Here is a 19483-nt window from a genome sequence, read left to right as displayed (position 1 = left end):
GGCGCGTCTCCCAGGGGCCCCGGGCGCGCGCGGAGCGCCTCTGCGTCCCGAGCGCGGCGTGGCACTTGGCAGACGCTCCCTAGGCGGCAGCGGCGGCGGCGGCGGAGCCCGCCGTCCGGGAGCCCCGAGGGCCGGCCCCGTCCCGCCCCTCGGCCAGCCTCCGCGCGCTGCCTCCGCCCCCGGCCCGGACGCCCGCCCCCGAGTCCCGCCCGCCCGCCGCGCCATGCGCCGGGCCCGCCGCTGAGCCCGGCCCGCCGGCGCGCCCCGTCCGGGATGGGACGCCTGGAAGCGTGAGTCGCCGTTCGGCGCGACCTCCGCGCGGGGGAAGGAGCCGGCGCCGTGCGGCGGCGCTAGGATGGAGGGACCCAGCGCCAGCGGCCCCGGCGGCGCCAGCGGCGACGGGGCTGGGGACGGTGCCCACCCGGACCTCCCGGTCCCCGGCGCCGCTGCGCCCAACTCGGGTTCCGGCCCCGGCGCCGGCCCGTGCGCGGCCGCCCGGGAGTCGGAGCGCCAGCTACGCCTCCGCCTCTGCGTCCTCAACGAGATCTTGGGCACCGAAAGGGACTACGTGGGCACCTTGCGCTTCTTGCAGTCGGTGAGTGTCGCCCGGAGGCGCGGGGACAGCTCCCGCTCCGGCCGCGGCACAGCGTGGGGCCCCCAGCCCGGAGGGTCTTCACAACCTGTGGCCGCGATCCCTGGGGACCGCACAGTCGCCTCTGGGGGCGCCCTGAGGGGCGCACGGAGTAGTGGGAAGATCAGGCTCCTCCAGGATTGAGTCGTCGCCTCCCGGGCGGGCCTGTGGTCCAGCCCCGACCCGGGCTCTGCCGTACTCCCTTTCTGCCCTTTTGTCTTTCTCTCGCCTTTCCCAGCCTTTCAGATAGTTTTAAAATTAGTTACATCCGCGAGGGGCCCCGGGACCCTGGCGCCGGCAGCCCTGGCTCCTGCGTCTTTTCCCGGGGAACTAGTTCGCCGCTTGGTGCGTCGCCGAATACTCGTCTGGAGGCGCCACGGACCCTAGAAATCCTCGAGCCCAGCGTCCCTCCAAGTTGGATGGAGGAGGCTAGAAACCGAAGCCCGGAGGAGGGGCGGAGATGGACACAACCCCGGGGTAGGACGCCCGCTGCCTCTGTACCCCTCTTTGCCGGAGCTCGGGGACAGTGGGTTTGGAATTCACGATTTGGCAGTCCAGGTGCCTCCCTCTCCAGGGCGCAAAACCACAACCTTGAAACCTCAGACTCGGCTTGTAAAATAACAACTGAGCGCTTACTAGGTGCCAGGCATCTTCCGTGGGTCATGAGCAGGTTTAATCTCAAGTTGCCCATTTTTTTTTCCCGAGGGGGCCAGTTAGCCCCAGAAAGCGTGAGTAACGCGTCCGGGGTCGCGGAGCTGGTTAAGGGGGAATCCCGGGCTTTGAACCAGGGCGGTCCAGCTGGTGCTCTAAACCCCTGTTCTGTGCCGTATTTCTTTTCTTTCCTTTCTTTTTTTTTTCTTCTCTTTTTCCCCTTTTCTTTTTCTGTGTGAGGGAGGAAGGGACCACTTCCCTACTCTCCTAGGAAGTGAGAAAAGTGACTTGGGGGTGGAGGGGGCGGGACTGGGGCAGAGCCTGGAGTGGAAGTTTGGAGACTCCAGGGGCTTTAATCTCCACGCTTCCTGCTGGGACCTCATTTACTCGCCTCTGCTCTAGGAAGCCTTTTAATCCTGGTTCAGGGAGGGCGGGTGGGGAGGCGGAGGCTCCTTCAGAGACCCTGGGGCCAGGCCCTGCAGCTCCAGGCTTCTGGTGAATCGGGAAGCTGCGCTGGGGCCCTCCCTACCTGGCGCGTGCAGGTGAGGTTGTGTGAGAGCCGAGGCCCAACTCTTGGAGGAGAGAGCCCCTCTCCTTAGGAAGGGAAGTGTGTGCATGTTTAGGGGTGCAGAGCACAGGAAGCCATTTGGCCAAAGGAGCCTTCTAGAAGGGTCTGTAAGAAGGCAGAGTTGGTGTCTCCCGTCTCTCCCTCTTTCACAGTTTAAAAAAAAAAAAATCTGCTCAAGGTGAAGCTGGCAGTTTCTGAATTAAAGATGTAGAAAGCCCTGGTATCTCTGAGGAAATGTCAAATTCTAGGAACTCCTCACTTCTCCTTCTGAACCACTCCCTGCTCCTCAGTTTGGACGGGAAAAAGAAACACAAACCAATTTTTATATTAATGGGAAAGAAAATATACCTCTCCCTCCCACGCCCTTGCCCTAAATGGTGTGGTTCCTTTCAAAACTGATACAGATTGCGTTTGGTTTAACTGTGGTTTTCAGTGGTCCCTGTGCAGAGGGAGTGCAAGGAAGCTGGAATAATGGAAATTGATTGGGTTTAACCATTCTTAAAAAAAAACACAGGAAACATATCTTTCTACTTTGACCTTATCTCCTTGACATTTAGTCTGCAGAGTTCATCACACTGATGATGGGTCAAATCTGGAATAAGCTGGTTTGCATTTTGATACCTGGAACCAGTCATGTCCCCTGTCCAGGCCTCAGTTTCCCCAGCTGTAAAACGAGGCGGGGGGGGGGGGGGGAATCAAGGCTTCCTTCTGGCTTTCGTCCCCAATCTGGTGTCAGACTCAGGCTCACTGTGTAATCCGACCAGTCACACCTTAGCCGGTGGTTAGCGCGAGCCCCTGGAGTCTTTCTCTCATTTTACCCCATCAGAAATGGCCCCTAAACAACCAAGGCCTTTCAGTTTTGAAAACTCAGGGCTTAGCACTTCGGGAACTGCTAATTACCAGGTCTTTTCCACTGCAGCTAGGCTGGCAGCCTGCAGGTTGTGATTCTCTTCTGTCTTCCCACTCTCTCCTCCCAGTCTTTAGACTTGCTAAGGGATTCCAACCCCCCCCCCCCCCCCCCCCCCCCGCCCCGAGTCCTGGCTGGGGAAAAATGAAAAATGCCTGGTGATCCCTCCCTGCTTTTAATTCCATGTGGTAGAGGCAGGCCTTAAAGGGCTGCGCTGGCCTTCTTGTGTCACTGATTTTAAATGGTCTCATCAGCCATTGAGTTGAGGGTGGCCAAATGAGTGCTGAAAAAAAATCCAGTATGAGGCTGGACTTGGGAGCCAGACTGCTTGGGTCAAATCCTTGGGCTGTGGTTCCTTGGGTAAGTGGCTTACCCAAGGAGCCTCAGTTGCCCTCATCTGTGAAATAGGAGAGGATAATAATTGATCCTGTCTTAATAGGGTTTTTCAGAGGATTAAATGACTTAATGAGTTAGACCAGTGCCTGACAGGTAGTGAAGTATTAGTTATCATTAGTAATGGTTATCATTAATTAAAAGTAATTAATAGTTATTCACACTAATAGTTGCTGATGTTAATCATTAACTAACACTATTATAACTAGTTACAGTTAATTATTGTTATTCTTGTTATGTGATAACCGAACAAATAATACAGATGATTCTATTAGGGTTATAGGATTTCAGCATCCAGAGAACAGGAGTGGTCACAGAGGGCTGCCTGGAGGAAGTGAGGCCTGAGTGAGCATGGAAAAGAGGACAGGAACTCTCAGTGAGTTTCCTTTTGACTGTCTAAACTCTGTGGTTCTTCCAGAATCTCCATATCTTAGCCTGTCCTCTTCAAGAATTGATTTTACTCTCATCTTCAAGGGAAGTGCCATGACTTTGGGGCTGTGCTTTTTGTACGGTCAAGAGTCATGAAAAGAAAAGGACAGGCCTCTCAGAGAGATGATGCATCTCTCCTGGTGAGAAAATGCCCTGGGAGTTGGGCATGCCCAGTATCCTCTTGGGCAGTGTTAATGATAATCATGATTGTCTCAGAGCTGAGGCTTATTCATCATTTACCATTCTAAGTTCTTTATATATATCAACTCATTTACTATTGCCATTGCACCTAGAACAGGGTGCTGTTGTCATATCCATTGACAGATGAGGAAATTGAGGCAGGGAGCATATAAGGTCATGTAGACAGATCACAAATGGTACTGTCAGGATTTGAACCCAGGTTAAGTGCCATTAACCACGTCCAAGACTGCCTCTGGCTTATAAAGAGCTTGGCCCCTAACTTGTTAAAAAGTCGCAGAGCTGGGATTTGAACCCAGGCCTGTGTGACCCTTAACCTCTACCTCTGCTGCCCCCGTTACTTCCCCTCTGTGACTCCTGTTCTTCTGCAGAATGAGCAGAACTGTAGAAGCATGGAAATGACCGGCTGCTGGGTTCCTCCTTCATGCCGTGGGTCATTTTATGGTGCGGTGAGCAAGTGGGGGTTCTGAAGCCAGGCTGGTGGCGGTCAAGTCCTGGCTTTACCCACACTGACTGCAGGTGACCCCGGGCAGGTTGCTGACTTGCCTCAGTCTCCTCATCTGTACCGTGGGCGCAGGCTGGCACCCACGTCATAGGGGTGTCGTGCAGCTTGAACGATCCTGAGGTTAAAGTTCTTAGAAGAGCACCAGGCACAGAGCAGGTGCTCAGAATGCTAGGGCGGCCCTTTTGGGAATGTGCAGCCCTGGGAGGTGGCTGAGGTTGTCTACTTGGGCCCACAGACCCTTCGAGAGAAGGCTGGGTGAGCCCTGAGCCGAGACCCGCCTGCCTGAAGGGGGAGAGTCCTCAGGGAGCAGGTTTCAAGAGTCTACCATGGGCCTGCCGGCCGGGCTGTGGAGGGGAGAGAGGAAGGGCCTGGACGACCCCTTTGGGCGGGGGGGATAAGCCAGCAGCCCCCTGAAGGGCTCCCCTTAGCCGATGACAGAGACCTGTCGCTCGCAGGTACCCAGACAGCCTGCCCTGAGTCGGGGTCCCTGAGGAACCCCTGAGGGGGTGTGGGCAGAAAGCTGCGAAAATGCTTTCTGTGGTTCTGCTTTCTGGGGGGAGGAGACCAAAGCTTTTCTTCTCATTGGAGCTCTGCTTGTCAAAACAAGAAACTGTGGTTTGGCGTTGTCACTCTTTTGTTTTTTTCAAAGAGTCTATACTCTTAGGTCTCATTCTAGGGAGAAATGTCAGGGTTGGGGCAGGGTCGAGGGGCACATTTTTTATTCTGCAGTTATGACAAAGAGCGATCAACCAGTGACTTGGGATTTCCATGTGCTTATGTTGTGAAAAGTAAGTTAAGAAGTGAATATAACTATGACTCCATTTTTGAAAAACAATAACTATAATATACACAATGTGTGTTATATGTGTGAGGTTACAGGAGGTTAGAGAAAAGGATGGAAGGATGTGTATCTTGTGGAGAAGAGAGGAAGGCAAGCAGGAAAAGCAAAAGAAAAAAGTGTCCTAGGAAATCCTGTTTTTAATGTTCTTTTTGTATAAAATAAAACATATGTATGTAAATATGTTTTTTAAAAAAGGTCAACATAAAGAATTGTAGTTTTTGCATTTTATTAGGTGAATGCAGCAATAGTAGTTATAATTTGCTAATACTTACAGAATGCTGAAGGTTTGCAAAACCTATGTAAAGCATTCTTGTGTATCAGTTCAAAAATTCAAGGTGGTGTTGTGCTCTTTTGTTTTACAACTGAAACAAAGACTCAGAGAGGCAAAGTCAGTTTCCCAAGATCCCACAGCCTGGCAGAGCTGAGGGCTAAGCCCAGTGAATCTGGATGCACTTTACAACCCTAAACTCACCAACGTGATATTCTGTTTGTGAAAAAAATTAACGGCTTTTGTAAGACTTCCTGGATGCCCACGCGGGCAAGAATGAAGCCAAAATATCCAAATTATTTGAGCTTTAGGTTGCCGGAGAGCCTGGCCCAGTCCGCTTTGAATGGGGCTGAACATCATCAGCCAGTCAGTGAAAGTCTTTTGATGATAAAAACCTATACTTTAGAAAACTGTGCCAGACTTCTGACTTAGAAGACTGTAAGAGAATAAATGTGTGTTGCTTAAAGCTAAATAAAACACCCCCAAAACCACAAAACCCCTACATTTTGGCCCCGTCTTTTGTGTGAAGAAAGCAGAGCTATGTAAAAGGGTAAAAACATAAAGAGATTAGACTGCTTGCCTCAGTGGGCAGCTAGCCTGGGAGCTCCTGCTGTCTGCTCCAGGCAGTGCTCCAGGCCGGGAGGACACAGGTGTCAGCAGGGCAGGTGTGGGCCTTGTGGGCCTGATGAGAACCCAGTGGAGACGCTAGAAGTTTGCATTTGGGCGCGCGCTCTTCAGAGGGACATTGGAAGCCCACATGCTTGTTATTCCTGTGTCTGCCCTTATCACCGTGTATCTGTTACTTTAAGAAGAGCTGGGGAAGCAGACTTGGCCCAGTGGTTAGGGCGTCCGTCTACCACATGGGAGGTCCACGGTTCAAACCCCGGGCCTCCTTGACCCGTGTGGAGCTGCCCCATGCGCAGTGCTGATGCGCGCAAGGAGTGCCCTGCCACGCAGGGGTGTCTCCGCGTAGGGGAGCCCCATGTGCAAGGAGTGTGCCCCGTAAGGAGAGCCGCCTGGCACGGAAAAAGCGCAGCCTGCCCAGGAGTGACACCGCACACTTGGAGAGTTGATGCAGCAAGATGACACAACAAAAAGAGACACAGATTCCCGGTGCCACTGACAAGAATACAAGTGGACACAGAAGAACACACAGGGAATGGACACAGAGAGCAGACAACTGCGTGGGGGGGAGCTGGAAGGGGAGAGAAATAAATAAAAAACAAGTCTTTAAAAAAAAAAAAAAGAAGAGCTGGATGGTGTTGGTGTCCCTGGCTTTTGGGGGCTTCAGGGTACCCCTTTCTTGGAGGGTGTCCCCCTTTATTAAGCCAGTGAGTAGAGACCTGTGGGGCTCGATGCCACTCCCTCAGATAAGGGAACCCACATCCTGTTAGCCCCCTCCCCTTCAAAGGTTTTGCAAGAGCTAAGTCCTTGCAGCGGGATGCGCCCTACTGCAGAAGAACCCCACCTCTCAGATTTTTGTGATTTCTCTTATTTCTTCTGACAGATAAAGGCTCTCTGGCTGGCTCCTGGGGGGAAGTGGGTGATCAGAGTGGGTTGACTCTCAAAGCCGCGAGCCATTTCCCACCACCCTCGTGCCGTAAGCACACGGCAAAGTCAGAGCTGGTTCTTGCTGCAGAGTTCAGGACACAGGTAGAACTTGAAGGCAAGCCAGGTGGGCCAGAGGATCCGAACCACCTTGTTTTGCAGGTGAGACGAGTTGCGGCCCCCAGAGGAGAGATGAACTCTGATTAAGGGCAGTGGCCCTGCAGCTAGTTGTTAGGATTCATCCTGAGTGTTCTGGGGAGAGGTTGGTCCACTTGCCTTTCGGGGGATTCAAGATTTAGCCTTGATCATAGGTCCATCGTCAAGTGGCTCCACGGGAGCATTTCCAGCCCCAGTAGCTGGCGAGGAGCATATGCCTCTACTCTTTTTTTTTTCCCCTTCTTTTGCCTTTTTCTTTTGAAATAATTTCCAGCTTACAAGTCAGTTGTAAAAGTAATACAAATCTCATACAGAGAACCCCAAGATACCTCCCACCTAGGCACCCAGATCCCCCAACTTTTAACATTTTGCCCTTACCGTTCTGTCAATTTAGCCGTCTATCTATTTTCTAAACAGGAGTCCACCCTTTGTTTTTAAAACTTAATTTTTATGTCCACTTCATTGTAGTTGGTTTACCATACCATCTCATTCGGGATAAAACCAAACCTTCCGATGTCCCACCAGGCCCTGTGGGGTGGCTCTGGCTACCTCTGACTTCCCCGAATCCTGTCCTCAGAGCTCGGTCCACTCCACCTCTGGCCTCCTTGCTTTCCTGCCGATTTGCCAGGCACCGTCCAGCCCCAAGGCCTCTGCCCTTGCTGGCCCCCCTGCCTGGAATCCCCTCCCCTCAGATATTCTTACGGCTTCTTTGTTTTGCTGAGGGGTATGCTAATAATGAAGAGTCTTTCTGTCAAGCAGTCTTTTTAAACACACACAATTTTACGTACAGGAGACGATATCAAACATGCTGTTTTTTTTTTTTTTTTTTCCTCTTCCAGATCTTAGCTCCGATGTTCCCTCCTCAGAGAAATTTCCTTGACGCCTTCCCTGGAAAATAGCTCCCTCACAACTTCACTCCTCATCCCCCTAACCCTTCTTTCTTCCTCCCCAGAGCATTTAATTTACCTCCGTGTGATAGTTGTTTTTTTATTGTCACCCCCTCTACCTCTCCATGTCAACCCTCTGGTTTGTGCACTGCTGTGTCCCTAACATTTGCACACGTGCTCCATAATTCTTTGTTGCTTGAGTGAATGAACCTGCAAACACATGAAAACATTCTCTCTGTGAAAAAAAAATTAACCATTACAGATAAGGCTAAAGCAGGGTTTCTCAGCCTCTGCATACTTGCTGTTTCAGGTGGATAATTCTCTGTCGTGAGGAACCGTCCTGTGCATTGTGGGTTGTTTGCCAGCATCCCCGGGCTCCACCCGTTAGATGCCAGTTGCACCCTCTTCCAGCTGTGACAACCAAAAATGTGTCTAGACGTTGCCACCTGTCCCTTGGGGGAAAAGAATTGCCCCAGCTGAGAACCACTGGGCTAAAACTTCCTTTAATCAGCACCCCTGCTTCTGGACAGTTTTGGTACATTTACGTGCATGTGTGGAAATACATGGAATCAGGGTGTGTGTGTATGTGTCTTTGCTCTTTTCATCAGCTGTGCGTCTTGGAGCTCTCTCTCTCGGGGTTCATGGTAAAGAGCATAGACCTTACAGCCCGAAGGCCTGGGTTCTCATCCCGGCTCTGCCCCTGTGTGACCTTGGCAAGCCCCCTTCCCTCTCTGTGAGAAGCCCGGAGGGTGAAGGGACCCCTCCAGCCTCAGCCCTGTGTGGATTTCAAATTTATATTTATTCTGTCGTCTCCTTGAGGACCAGGAGGGAATCCGCCCGCGCCTCTTTTGTCTTGTGGTGGGACACTCAATCTGTGTTTACCCGGCTCCTTCCTTCCCCAGGGTGGAGCTGACAGATGATCCCTTGGTTCCGGGCCGTGGAGGCGAGGCTATTTCAGGCTGGTGGGACCTGGGCCACCGAAGGCTGGTGGAGACGGGTGACCTCCGGCTGCTGGGATGGCATCTTGGCTGCCATTGGGCCCGGTGGGTGGCTTCTGCAAGGAGCTTCTGCCAGGAGGAGCAGGGCCGGGGTCAGAGCAGGCTGTGGGGAGTGGATGCTTTCATTCCCTTATTCACTTGGTAATTAGGTGTGAAGCACCTACTGTGTGTCTGGCTCTGTGTTAGATATTAGACATGCTGCTGGAACAAGACGGACAAGTCCCTGTCTTCCTGGGATCCTCAGACAATACAAAGAGGGCACATTTAACAAAGGGACAAGAGCTGCTATAATAACATTGGCTGAGGCCCTGCTGTGTGTCAGGCACTGTGCCAGGGGATTCGTGTGGAGTATCTCTGAGGTGGCTATCATTATTATACCCTTTTTGCAGATGGGGTAAACGAAGGCCCAGAGAGGCTGAGTAACTTGCTCAAGTCCATGCAGCTGGAGAGTGATGAGCCAAGGCAGAAATAAAATATGCTGGTGATGGTGGCAAGTACTTTAGATGGGATGGTCAAGGAAGGCCTCTGTGAGGAGGTGGCATCTGAGCTGAATCCTGGAGGAGGAGGAGGAGCCAGCTGTGGGTAGAGTCGAGAGAAGTGTATTCCAAGCCGAGGCAGGGCTGGGCTCGGCTTGTTTACAGAACAGCTAGCGGCCTGGGTGGCTGGAGGCGAGAGCAGGGGCCAGTCACAGGGGCCTGGTGGGACAGGGAGCCACTGGAGGCTTCTCAGGAGGTGTGTGTCATGGTCTAATCCAGGGGTCCTTAACGAGGGGTGTGTGAGCTTGAATTGTAATAAAAAAACACGTTCTTGTGGGGCTGTGTTGGTGCGGGTGTGATATATTTGTTAAATAATACACAGTATAGTGTGGACTTAGTAAGGGGTCCGTGGAACAAAAAAGCTTAAGAACCCCTGGTCTAACTGATGATTTGAAAACCAGGACTGAACAGTGGTCTTCCCAAGGAGGAAGTGACCACACCTTCCCCTTCCCCCGGCAGAATGAGGAGGCCTGGAAGTCAGGGCTCGGGGCACCTGGCTGCTGTGTGACCCAGGGCTGATTCCTTCCCCTCTCTGGCTCTCATTTTCCCTTGTGTCACTCGAGCCATCAGGGCAGGCTCTCTAGAGGAGGAGGCCCACTGAGCCAGCCACACCCAGAGAGGAGTTTGGGCCCCCATCTCTAGCTGGGTGTGGACGGGCTGTTGGGGTGGCCCCCGCTGGGCTGGGAGGCCTGTTGATGGTGAGGCAGGCGCCTGCTTCCTGTGCGAGGGGAAGACACCCCTTGCTTTCTGTTCAGGAAACTAATTTGCATGATTAAAAACTGTTTGAAGAGCCCTTCGACCCCACCCTCCACCTGTAACACCATAACAACACTTCACTGCGTGATATTAGCTGTTTTTCACACCCACTCTGTGGATGATGACAGCTGAGGTACAGAGAGGTGAAGTGGCTTGTTCAGAAGTGGCTGGACAGTGGCTGGGCCCCTTGCAGTTATTGCGTGGGCTCTCACAGGTGCTCCCTGCAGTCTGTTCTCCCCAGCAGCCCAAGGCATCCCGTGATAACCGCGTCAGTTCACGTCACTGCCCTGCTGGAGCCCGCCTGCGGCTCCCCCCTCACGCAGGGTCAAAGCAGAGTCCTCAGAATGGCTAATTATGGACGTGTAACGGCCCCTGTAACCTCTCCTATCTCTCCTTCTCTTACTCTTTTTTTCCTCATAACATTTTTTTATTGAGATACAACTCGTGTACCATAAACTTTACCCTTTCAAGGTGTACAAGCCGGTATTTTTCACATAGTCATAAAGTTGGTCTCCATAATCTCCTTTTATTCTTCTGGCTCACTCAATTCCCCTCTAGCTACACTTGTTCTTCCTCAGATGCACTAGGTACACTCCTGCCTCGGGGCCTTTGCACTTGCTGTTCCCGCTGCCTGGAAGGCTCTTTGCCCAGGATCCCGTGGCTCAGTCTCTCACCTCCTTCAAGATTTGGCTCAAATTTCATTCTCTTTTTTTTTTCCTTAGAGATAGAAATTCTACTTTCTTTCTTTTTTATATATATATTTTTGTCTTTATTTATTTTTTTAAATATTACATTAAAAAAAATATGAGGTCCCCATATACCCCCCACTCCCTTCACCCCTCTCCTCCCCCCATAGCAACAACTCGTCAATCATCATGAGACATTCGTTGCATTTGGTGAATACATCTCTGAGTACCACTGCACCTCGTGGTCAGTGGTCCACATCATAGCCAACACTCTCCCATGTTCCACCCAATGGGCCATAGGAGGACATACAATGTCCGGTAACTGTCCCTGCAGCATCACCCAGGACAACTCAAAGTCCTGAAAGCACCTTCACATCTCATCTCTTCCTCCCATTCCCCACACCCAGCAGCCACCATGGCCACTTTCTCCACACCAATGCCACATGTTCCTCGATTACTAATCATTATAGTTCATGAATAGAATATCAGTAAGTCCATTCTAATACATATTCTATTCCTCTATCCTGTGGACCTTGGAATGGTTGTGTCCACTCCACATCTGTATCAATAGATCTATATTAGATTCCACACGGATGCTGGATGCAGTCCTCCTGCTTTCAGTTGTAGGCACTCTTGGCTCCATGGTGTGGTGGTTGACCTTCTTCAACTCCATGTTAGCTGAGTGGGGTAAGGCCAATAAACCAGAGTGTAGGAGTTGAAGATTGGTGAGGCTCAGGGCCTGGCTATCATATGGTCAGTCCAGAGATTCAGATCCCCTGGGTATATAGCACTAACCTCAGCACTAACTACAGTTCTGGTAAAAGTAACAGGAGAGGCTTGTGAAAAAAGATCACATCTGAGTTCAGCTCCATCACACAGAAACACAAACTCCAAAGAAGGGCCAACTGACATGGCACTGAACTCCATCTGCCATGACCATAGAACCTGTGGGTCTCTGTAGCCCTCAGAAGAACCAATACCTGAGGTTGTATCTACTTTATCTGTCTCTGGGACTCTACTGAGGTGTGCATAAAGGCAACCCCTCTGATAACCTCCTGGCTCTTTTTGGAGACTCATAGCCATATAAACTCATTTGTCCTTTTCATTTCCCCCTTTGATTCAGGTCAAAAAGCATTTTTAACTCCCGGTATTATATGTAGACTGAGATATTCTGCTGGTCGAAGTTGACCCTTTTATTCAAGGTCATTTTCTAGTTACATCATCAGCTGTTACTTGGTAGTAATCCCTCAGTGCCAGGGAGGCTCATCCCTGGGAGTCCTGTCCCACACTGGGGGGAAGGCAACGCATTTACATGCTGAGTTTGGCTTCGAGACTGGCCTTATTTGAGCAACATGGAGGCTCTCAGGGGGTAACTCTTAAGTACCCTGCAGCTCTAGGCCTTGTTCTTATTTCAGGTGCGCAGGCTCACAAGCATAGTCATTAGTATCAAGGGCTCAAATTTCATTTTCTTGACAAGACTTTCTCTGAACCCCCTCTTCAAAATTGAACCCCACCCTTACCTCACCACTTCCTGTCTGCCTTCCCTGTGTTACTTTTTTTTTTTCCCCTCTAGCTGACACACTATATATTTTGCTTATTTATTGTGTACTGTCTGAATTCCTCATGCTCCATGAAGATGGGGATTTTTATCTGTTTGACTCACTTGGTATCTCTTGCACTGAGGACAATGCCTTGTACACAGTAGATGTTCATTAACTGTCTAGTAGAAAAAATACTTCTCTGTATACATGTTTATGTTTTCTTGTGTGGTATGGTGGTTTTGATTTATATAATTGCTAAGTATTTTTCTGCAGACTCTTGGGTCTGTATTTTGGGGACCTGGAACTAAGTTGGCCTGTTTTCTAACATGGTAGGAGCTTCTTAACCAGAAAGAGCTATGTGGGTGGGTGTGGGCTGAGGACATTCAGTTTGCTGCAGTGCGATGTCATGCTCAGTGCCCGGGGCTGGGTCTGAATCTTGTCTCTGTCTCCCAGGGGCTGTGTGACCTTGGGCAAGGAGCTTCATCTCTTTGGACCTCGGCTTCCTCATCTGTGCAGTGGTATTTCCCACCTCAAAGGATTAAATGGGTTGGGACACTTGGCTTAGTGCCTCATCCATGGTCAGACCCAGAAGGATTAGCATTTAACCTTTATTTAAAACCTTTCATTTAAATTATGCTTTAGACATACTATTTTCCAATTTTCTGTAGGAGATCAGTTACTGGGTCTCGCCTTGAGCAGAGGGCCTCAGATTTTTCCTGGGGCTTGAAGTAAGCAACCAAAGTCATTTTGATTGAGTAACCTCTTGCCCTAGATACTTGGTCTCTGTATTCCAAAGGCAGTTGGGGACAAAGGCATCTCTGGAACAGCTGTAATCTGGAGCTGGATGATTCTATCCACTCTCTTCCCCAAGGAACCTACCTGAAGACAGGGTGGAAAAGAATTGGCCAGTTTCCCCAAAATGTGTGAAGTCTTCCCTCATTCCCCCATGCTGAAATACCCCCACGAATTTGAGGGCCCAGAATAAACTGCCCATCACTTGTTGGGTAAGGCCCTTTCATATCCTGTTTCATTTGCATCCTCACAAGAACTCTTTGAGGTAGACCCTGTTAACATCCCCATTTTTTTTTAAAAGCATGTTTTTAATGAAGTTTTTTTTTTTTTTGAAGACTTATTTTAAATTTATTTCTCTCTCCTTCCCTGCAGGCCCCTCCCCAGTTGTCAGCACTCTGTGTCCATTTGCTGTGAGTTCTTCTGTGTTCGCTTGTATTCTTGTCAGCGGCACTGGGAATCTGTATCTCTTTTTGTTGCATCATCTTGCTGCTGTCAGTTCTCCGTGTGTGTGGTGGCACCCTGGGCAGGCTGCACTTTTTTTGCACTGGGTGGCTCTCCTTATGGGGTGCACTCCTTGCGTGCGGGGTTCCCCTATGCAGGGGACACCCCTGCGTGGCATGACACTCCTTGCGTGCATCAGCACTGCATGTGGGCCAGCTCACCACATGGGCCAGGAGGCCCTGGGTTTGAACCCCGGACCTCCCATGTGGTAGATGGATGCTCTATCAGTTGAGCCAAATCCGCTTCCCAACATCCCCATTTTGTAGATGAGGAAACCGAGGCCCAGAGAGATGAGGGCACTTGCCTGAGGTCACACAGAGACGGTGTATTAGTTATCTGTGGTTGCGTAACAAATCACTACAAAATTTGTGGCTTAAAACAGCAGCCATTTATTATCTCAGTCTCTGTGGGTCAGGAGTCTGGACATGGTATGGCTGGGTTTCTGCTCAAGGTTTCCTGAGGCTGCTTGAGGTTTCAAGATGTCAGCCAGGACTGTGATCTCATCTGAGACTTGGGGGGCCTCTGCCTTAGGTCATTGGCAGAATCTAATTCCTTATGGTTGTTGGACTCAGGTTCCTGTTTTCCTGACTGTTTTTAACTCCTAGAGTCTACCTTTACGTTGTAGCCATGTGGTCCTCTCACAATATGGCAGCTTGTGTCTTCACTGCCAGCTGGAGAATCCCTCTACCTTTAAGTCCCTTCCTTCAGAAAAGACCCAGACCCAGGATGCTTTTTGATGAGCTCAGAGTCAATCAGTTTGGGACTTAAAATACACTTGCAAAATCCCTTCCTTTGTGTTATATAACATAACCTAATCACAGTAGTGAGATCGAATTCATAGTCCTACCTACATGAAAGAAGGGATTCTATAGGGTGTGTATGCAAGGGGGACAGGAATCTTAGGTGCCATCTCATAATTCTGTCTACCTCAGATGGGAGGTGGTGATTTGAACTTAGGACTGTGTGATTTTAAACCCCATGTTCTTGATCGCTGTACTTTATTTACTTCCTCTCTAACCCTGCCCAGGGTGGCCCCTGAATGAAGAGGGCTGATTGGCTGGTGGGCTTAGTTGGGTTCTGTTTGAGCAAAGGAGGGGGGAGGGTAGGTGGGATATCTGGCAGGATGTATTTTCCTCCCAACAGGATCTGGTCTCTCTAGCATGGCACACAGAGCTCCACAACTCTTGAAGTGAATTGTTAACTGGGTGTTGAGGATGAGCCCAGAGCATCTGCTGGTTGGTCACCCTGCCACCGGTCCTGTTCCCCCATCCATGAGTTTGGGCTCAGACCTAGTCATAGGGCAGATGTCCATCTGTTTCCTCCTTTAGGAGACAATTATGCTGAATGTTGTCTGTTGTTACTCTGAGAGTGGGGAGTGAGGAATCCATTCTGGTTATGTTGTTTTCCAAGTACTGGGGCTCTTCCACATGACTGATTGTTTAGTGACTTCTAATTTAATTCTCTTTTGCTCGGAGACTATACACTGTGGGTTTTCAGCCCATTGAAATTTATTGAGACTTAATTTATGACCCAGCATATGGGTTATCTTTTTTTTTTTAAAAGATTTATTTATTTATTTATTTCTCTCCCCTTCCCCCACCAACCCTGGTTGTCTGTTCTCTGTGTCTATTTGCTTCGTCTTCTTCTTTGTCTGCCTCTGTTGTTGTCAGCGTCACGGGAATCTGTGTTTCTTTTTGTTGCGTCATCTTGTTGTGTCAGCTCTCCGTGTGTGCGGCACCATTCCTGGGCAGGCTGCACTTTATTTCACGCTGGGCGGCTCTCCTTACGGGGCACACTCCTTGCGCATGGTACTCCCCTATGCGGGGACACCCCTGCGTGGCACGGCACTCCTTGTGCGCATCAGCACTGCACATGGGCCAGCTCCACACGGGTCAAAGAGGCCTGGGGTTTGAACCGTGGACCTCCCATGTGGTAGACGGACGCCCTAACCACTGAACCAAGTCCGCCGCCCATATGGGTTATCTTCCATGTGCATTTGAAAAGTGTGTATAATCTGCTGTTGTTGGGTGGAGTGTTCCATAAATTTAGATCAAGGTGGTTGTTAGTGTTATTCAGGTTTTCTATAACCTTACCTATTTTCTGGCTGCTTATTCTGTCAGTTACTGAGAGAGGGATGTGGACGTCTTTGACTATGATTGTAGATTCATATATCTTTCCCTTAAGTTTTGTCATTTTTTCCTTTGTGTAATTTGATGTTCTATTGCATACACATTTATGATTCTTGTCTTTCAGATGAATTTATCATTATGAAATATCCCTCTTTATCACTGATAAAACTCCCTGTCTTGAAGTCTGTTTCATCTGTTGTTAATATTAATATGGCCATTGCCAACCTTCTTATGCTTTCTATTTTCCATCTTTTTCCTTTCAAACTAATTGTGTCTTTATATTTCATGTGCATCTCTTGTAAATTTCAGGTAGTTGGATCTTGCCTTTTTAATCTCTGTGGATAATCTCTGCCTTTTAACTCATTTACATTTATTGTAATTATCGATAGGGTTGGGCTTAGGTCCACCATCTTGCCACTTCATGGTTTGTTTGATAGGGCAAGAACAATCATAAGGTATCTTCTTCTTCTCCAATCCCCAGTTTGCTGAAAATGGGGAGCAGAAAATAGAGTTTAATTAAATCCAACTCCTTATGATGACTTATGAGGTCTTAGGTGATCTGGCTCCTGCTTACCACTCCAACCTCTCCCCTCCCCATTCATTATTCCCTGGTCCACCAGCTTTCTTTCTTTTCTTGAACTGAACAGAAAAACTAGTTCTAGCCTTTGAGCCTTTTCGTTTGCTGTTCCTATTGCCCGGAACATTTTTAAACTGATTTGCAGCTCTTCCCTATCTCTTCCCTATCTCTCAGGTCTCAGCTCAAATGTCACTTCCTCAGAGAACCTTCTATATATCACCACACTTATTTTTTCTTGTACCTGTCACTCCTGGAAATATCTTGTCTATTTACTTGTTAAATGTCTGTTTCTCCCATTAGAATATAAGCCACATGATCTCAGGGCCCCTTTCTGTCCCTAGCACCTAGCATGTAGCAGGTGCTCTGTTAGTATTTGTTGAATGAATGAACGAAGGAGGGAAAGGGATTAAGTGGGATGCATTTTGTGCCAGAAGCATTTCTAGTTCCTGCCACTTTCCTAATAAGTTGCCATGAACTTGATTTGGGGGGGAGGGGGGTGTGGACCCCAGCAGAGGGAGTAGCCACATAGTGGCATCCTTGACCTCCGGCCCTTACCACATGGGAAGGCAGACAGATAGGAATGTTTTGTTCGCCAAGTCAGGAATCTCGGTGTGGTCCCAGCCACCACTGATGGCCGGCTGGGCTGTTGATTGGGTGTTTTTATCACAGAGGTAATAAATACAGTAGGGGATGTCAAGTATACTCCCTATATCAGTTTGGCTACAGGGTGATCTTTCTTATGGGAAAGGTATGGTAAAATGATGTTTTGTTCATATACCTGCCTATTCATATTATATGTTTTTACATACTTACTGCGGTCTGAACACAAAACCAGGTTTGCTGTATTTATGGGCAGTTTAATACATTTTTCAATGGTAATTCTTTTATAACTTTATTTTGTCATTTAAAAAATACAGAGCATTCCTGCATGCACTTTCTCCAGTTTTACCAGTTTTAATCTTTGGCTACATTTGCTTTCTCATTTGCTCTCTTCCCCACTCTCCGCTCTGTGTTTATACACACACATGCGCATGCAGACACATACACATGATTAGTTTTTGATCCATTGGAGAATAATTGTGGACAGTTGCCCCTTTACTCCTAAATACTTTCACATGTATCTGCTGAGAACATGGGCATTCTCATATCTAACCATAGCTCAGTTAACACAGGCAAGACAGTTAACATTGATGTAATGGTATACAATCCACAGTCTGTGTTCAAATATCACCCATTTCTCCCCAAATGTCCTTTATGCCTACCCCCTCCACACCACCCTCAGTCCAGGATCTATCCCTGGATCACGCACTGTGTTTAGTCACCCTGTCTTTTTGGTAATTTTGACCATCTGCGATTTTTACCCCTCTTGCTGGCAGCAGAAACTCTCCTCCAAGGTGTGGTCCTCCTGCTTGTCAGGCACCGTCCCTCACCAGCTCGGTGACTTTGGGTCCTGGTTTCCTCAGCTCTGAATGGGGGGAGCTCCCTTCTCGGTGACTTTGGGTCCTGGTTTCCTCAGCTCTGAATGGGGGGAGCTCCCTTCCTACCTCACGGGATGGTTCTCCTCTTCCACACATTTTAGCGAGTGCCTGCTGTGTGCCTGGCACTGGCTGGGAGCTGGGGATACAGTGGTGTGTGAGAGTAGGCACACAGGTGGACCCAGGGCTTACGCTGTGGTAGCCACTGAGAGGAGAGAGTGGAGGGAGGGAGGTAGATGTTGGCAGGCGTTGGCTGCCTTTGCTGTGACGGGGCTGTTTGGAGGGCATTTGGGAAAGAAGGAAGAGTAGAAGGCTCTCACCCCGCCAAACAGCCACTTCCACCTCTTGAGGCATTCTTCCTTGTTCTTCTCCTTTGCATTCTGTTTTCGCCTAGGTGTAATCACACTGCACATGTGGTTTTAATTCTTGCTGCTTTTGCCACTTTTGCATGCTTTCTCGTGTTACTACTAAGCACTCTTCATTGCCAAACCTTGAATGGCTTCATAATGTGAGGTGGGGGCTCTGGCTCCCTGCTGGTCTGGTTTGATCACGGGCAAGTTGCTTCACCTTTGTGTGTCTCTGTTTCCTCATTTCTTAGCCTGATGGGAGAATTAACTCAGCTACGATGTATAAAGCTCTCAGAACAATGCCTGGCACACAATAAGTGCTCCTTATATATTAGCTGTAATAATATTGTTGTAATTTTTCCACTCTTCTTATATTGGGTATTTAGGTAGTTTTTAATTTTTCAAAGTTATAGACCATGTGCTTCTTCATTCAGGTGCTGTTGGTTCTTCATCAGTTTAGTAACTTAGGGCTGAAGAAGTCTTTGGTTAGGATCTTTTGGTCCAATAAACCATGCACTGGCAACTGGAACCCTAGAATCAGGTTGTCATAGCTGCAAGAGACTGAGCCACCGTCTCACCCAGTCTTATTTTTTCAGAAGGGAAAACAGGCCTAGAGCTGTTCAGTGACTTGGTCCAGAGTTACCAAGACAAACAAGAGTTTGTGGCTGATATGGAACTTAAATCCAGGTTTCCTGACTTCTGTTCTGTGATTGTTCAGCGTTTGTCCAATAGTGAAGACTCTGAAGGACAGAAGGACTCATGTCCAGATGAGTTGGGTCAATCTTGTATGCCCAGAGGAGTCCTGTGTCTCGGGGGAACCTCAGATTCCTTGACTTAAGTGACCACAAGTGTGGGATTTGCGTGTGTGTGAGATTCAGATCAGAGGCCATTTATTATTAGTCATTGATGAGACAGATATGGGTCAGGCAGAGACTCTCACTATTGTTCATAGACTCTCACTTTCGTCTCATACCGTTGGACCCACAGGCTCCAAGCTGGAGGTCCTCAGGTCAGATGAGGCCCATAGGTTGGTTTTGTTAAGTCTGCACATTTTTTTTCAGATGATTAGTTGCCAACGTTGAAGAGGCAGGAAATTCCATGTAAAAATCCCTTTCTGGCTTCTCTGGAATAGTCACATCTATGCACACCAGCTTGCATTCCTC

At 49.2% G+C, this 19483-nt stretch overlaps 1 protein-coding gene across 1 annotated transcript in view; it reads left to right on the top strand.

Annotated features, from left to right (window-relative positions):
• The first annotated feature begins 284 nt into the window (after positions 1–284).
• PREX1 (phosphatidylinositol-3,4,5-trisphosphate dependent Rac exchange factor 1) overlaps positions 285–19483 on the top strand; it is a 213998-nt gene continuing 194799 nt past the window's right edge. Inside the window, exon 1 of the mRNA XM_058287217.2 lies at positions 285–595. Within this exon, the coding sequence (XP_058143200.1) occupies positions 356–595 (240 nt within the window). The 5' untranslated portion in view covers positions 285–355. The remainder of the gene's footprint in view (positions 596–19483) is intronic.

Source organism: Dasypus novemcinctus, chromosome 24 (genome assembly GCF_030445035.2).
Source record: "Dasypus novemcinctus isolate mDasNov1 chromosome 24, mDasNov1.1.hap2, whole genome shotgun sequence".
In the NCBI taxonomy this organism is placed as follows: Eukaryota; Metazoa; Chordata; class Mammalia; order Cingulata; family Dasypodidae; genus Dasypus; species Dasypus novemcinctus.
This window is presented reverse-complemented; position numbering and strand designations above follow the sequence as displayed.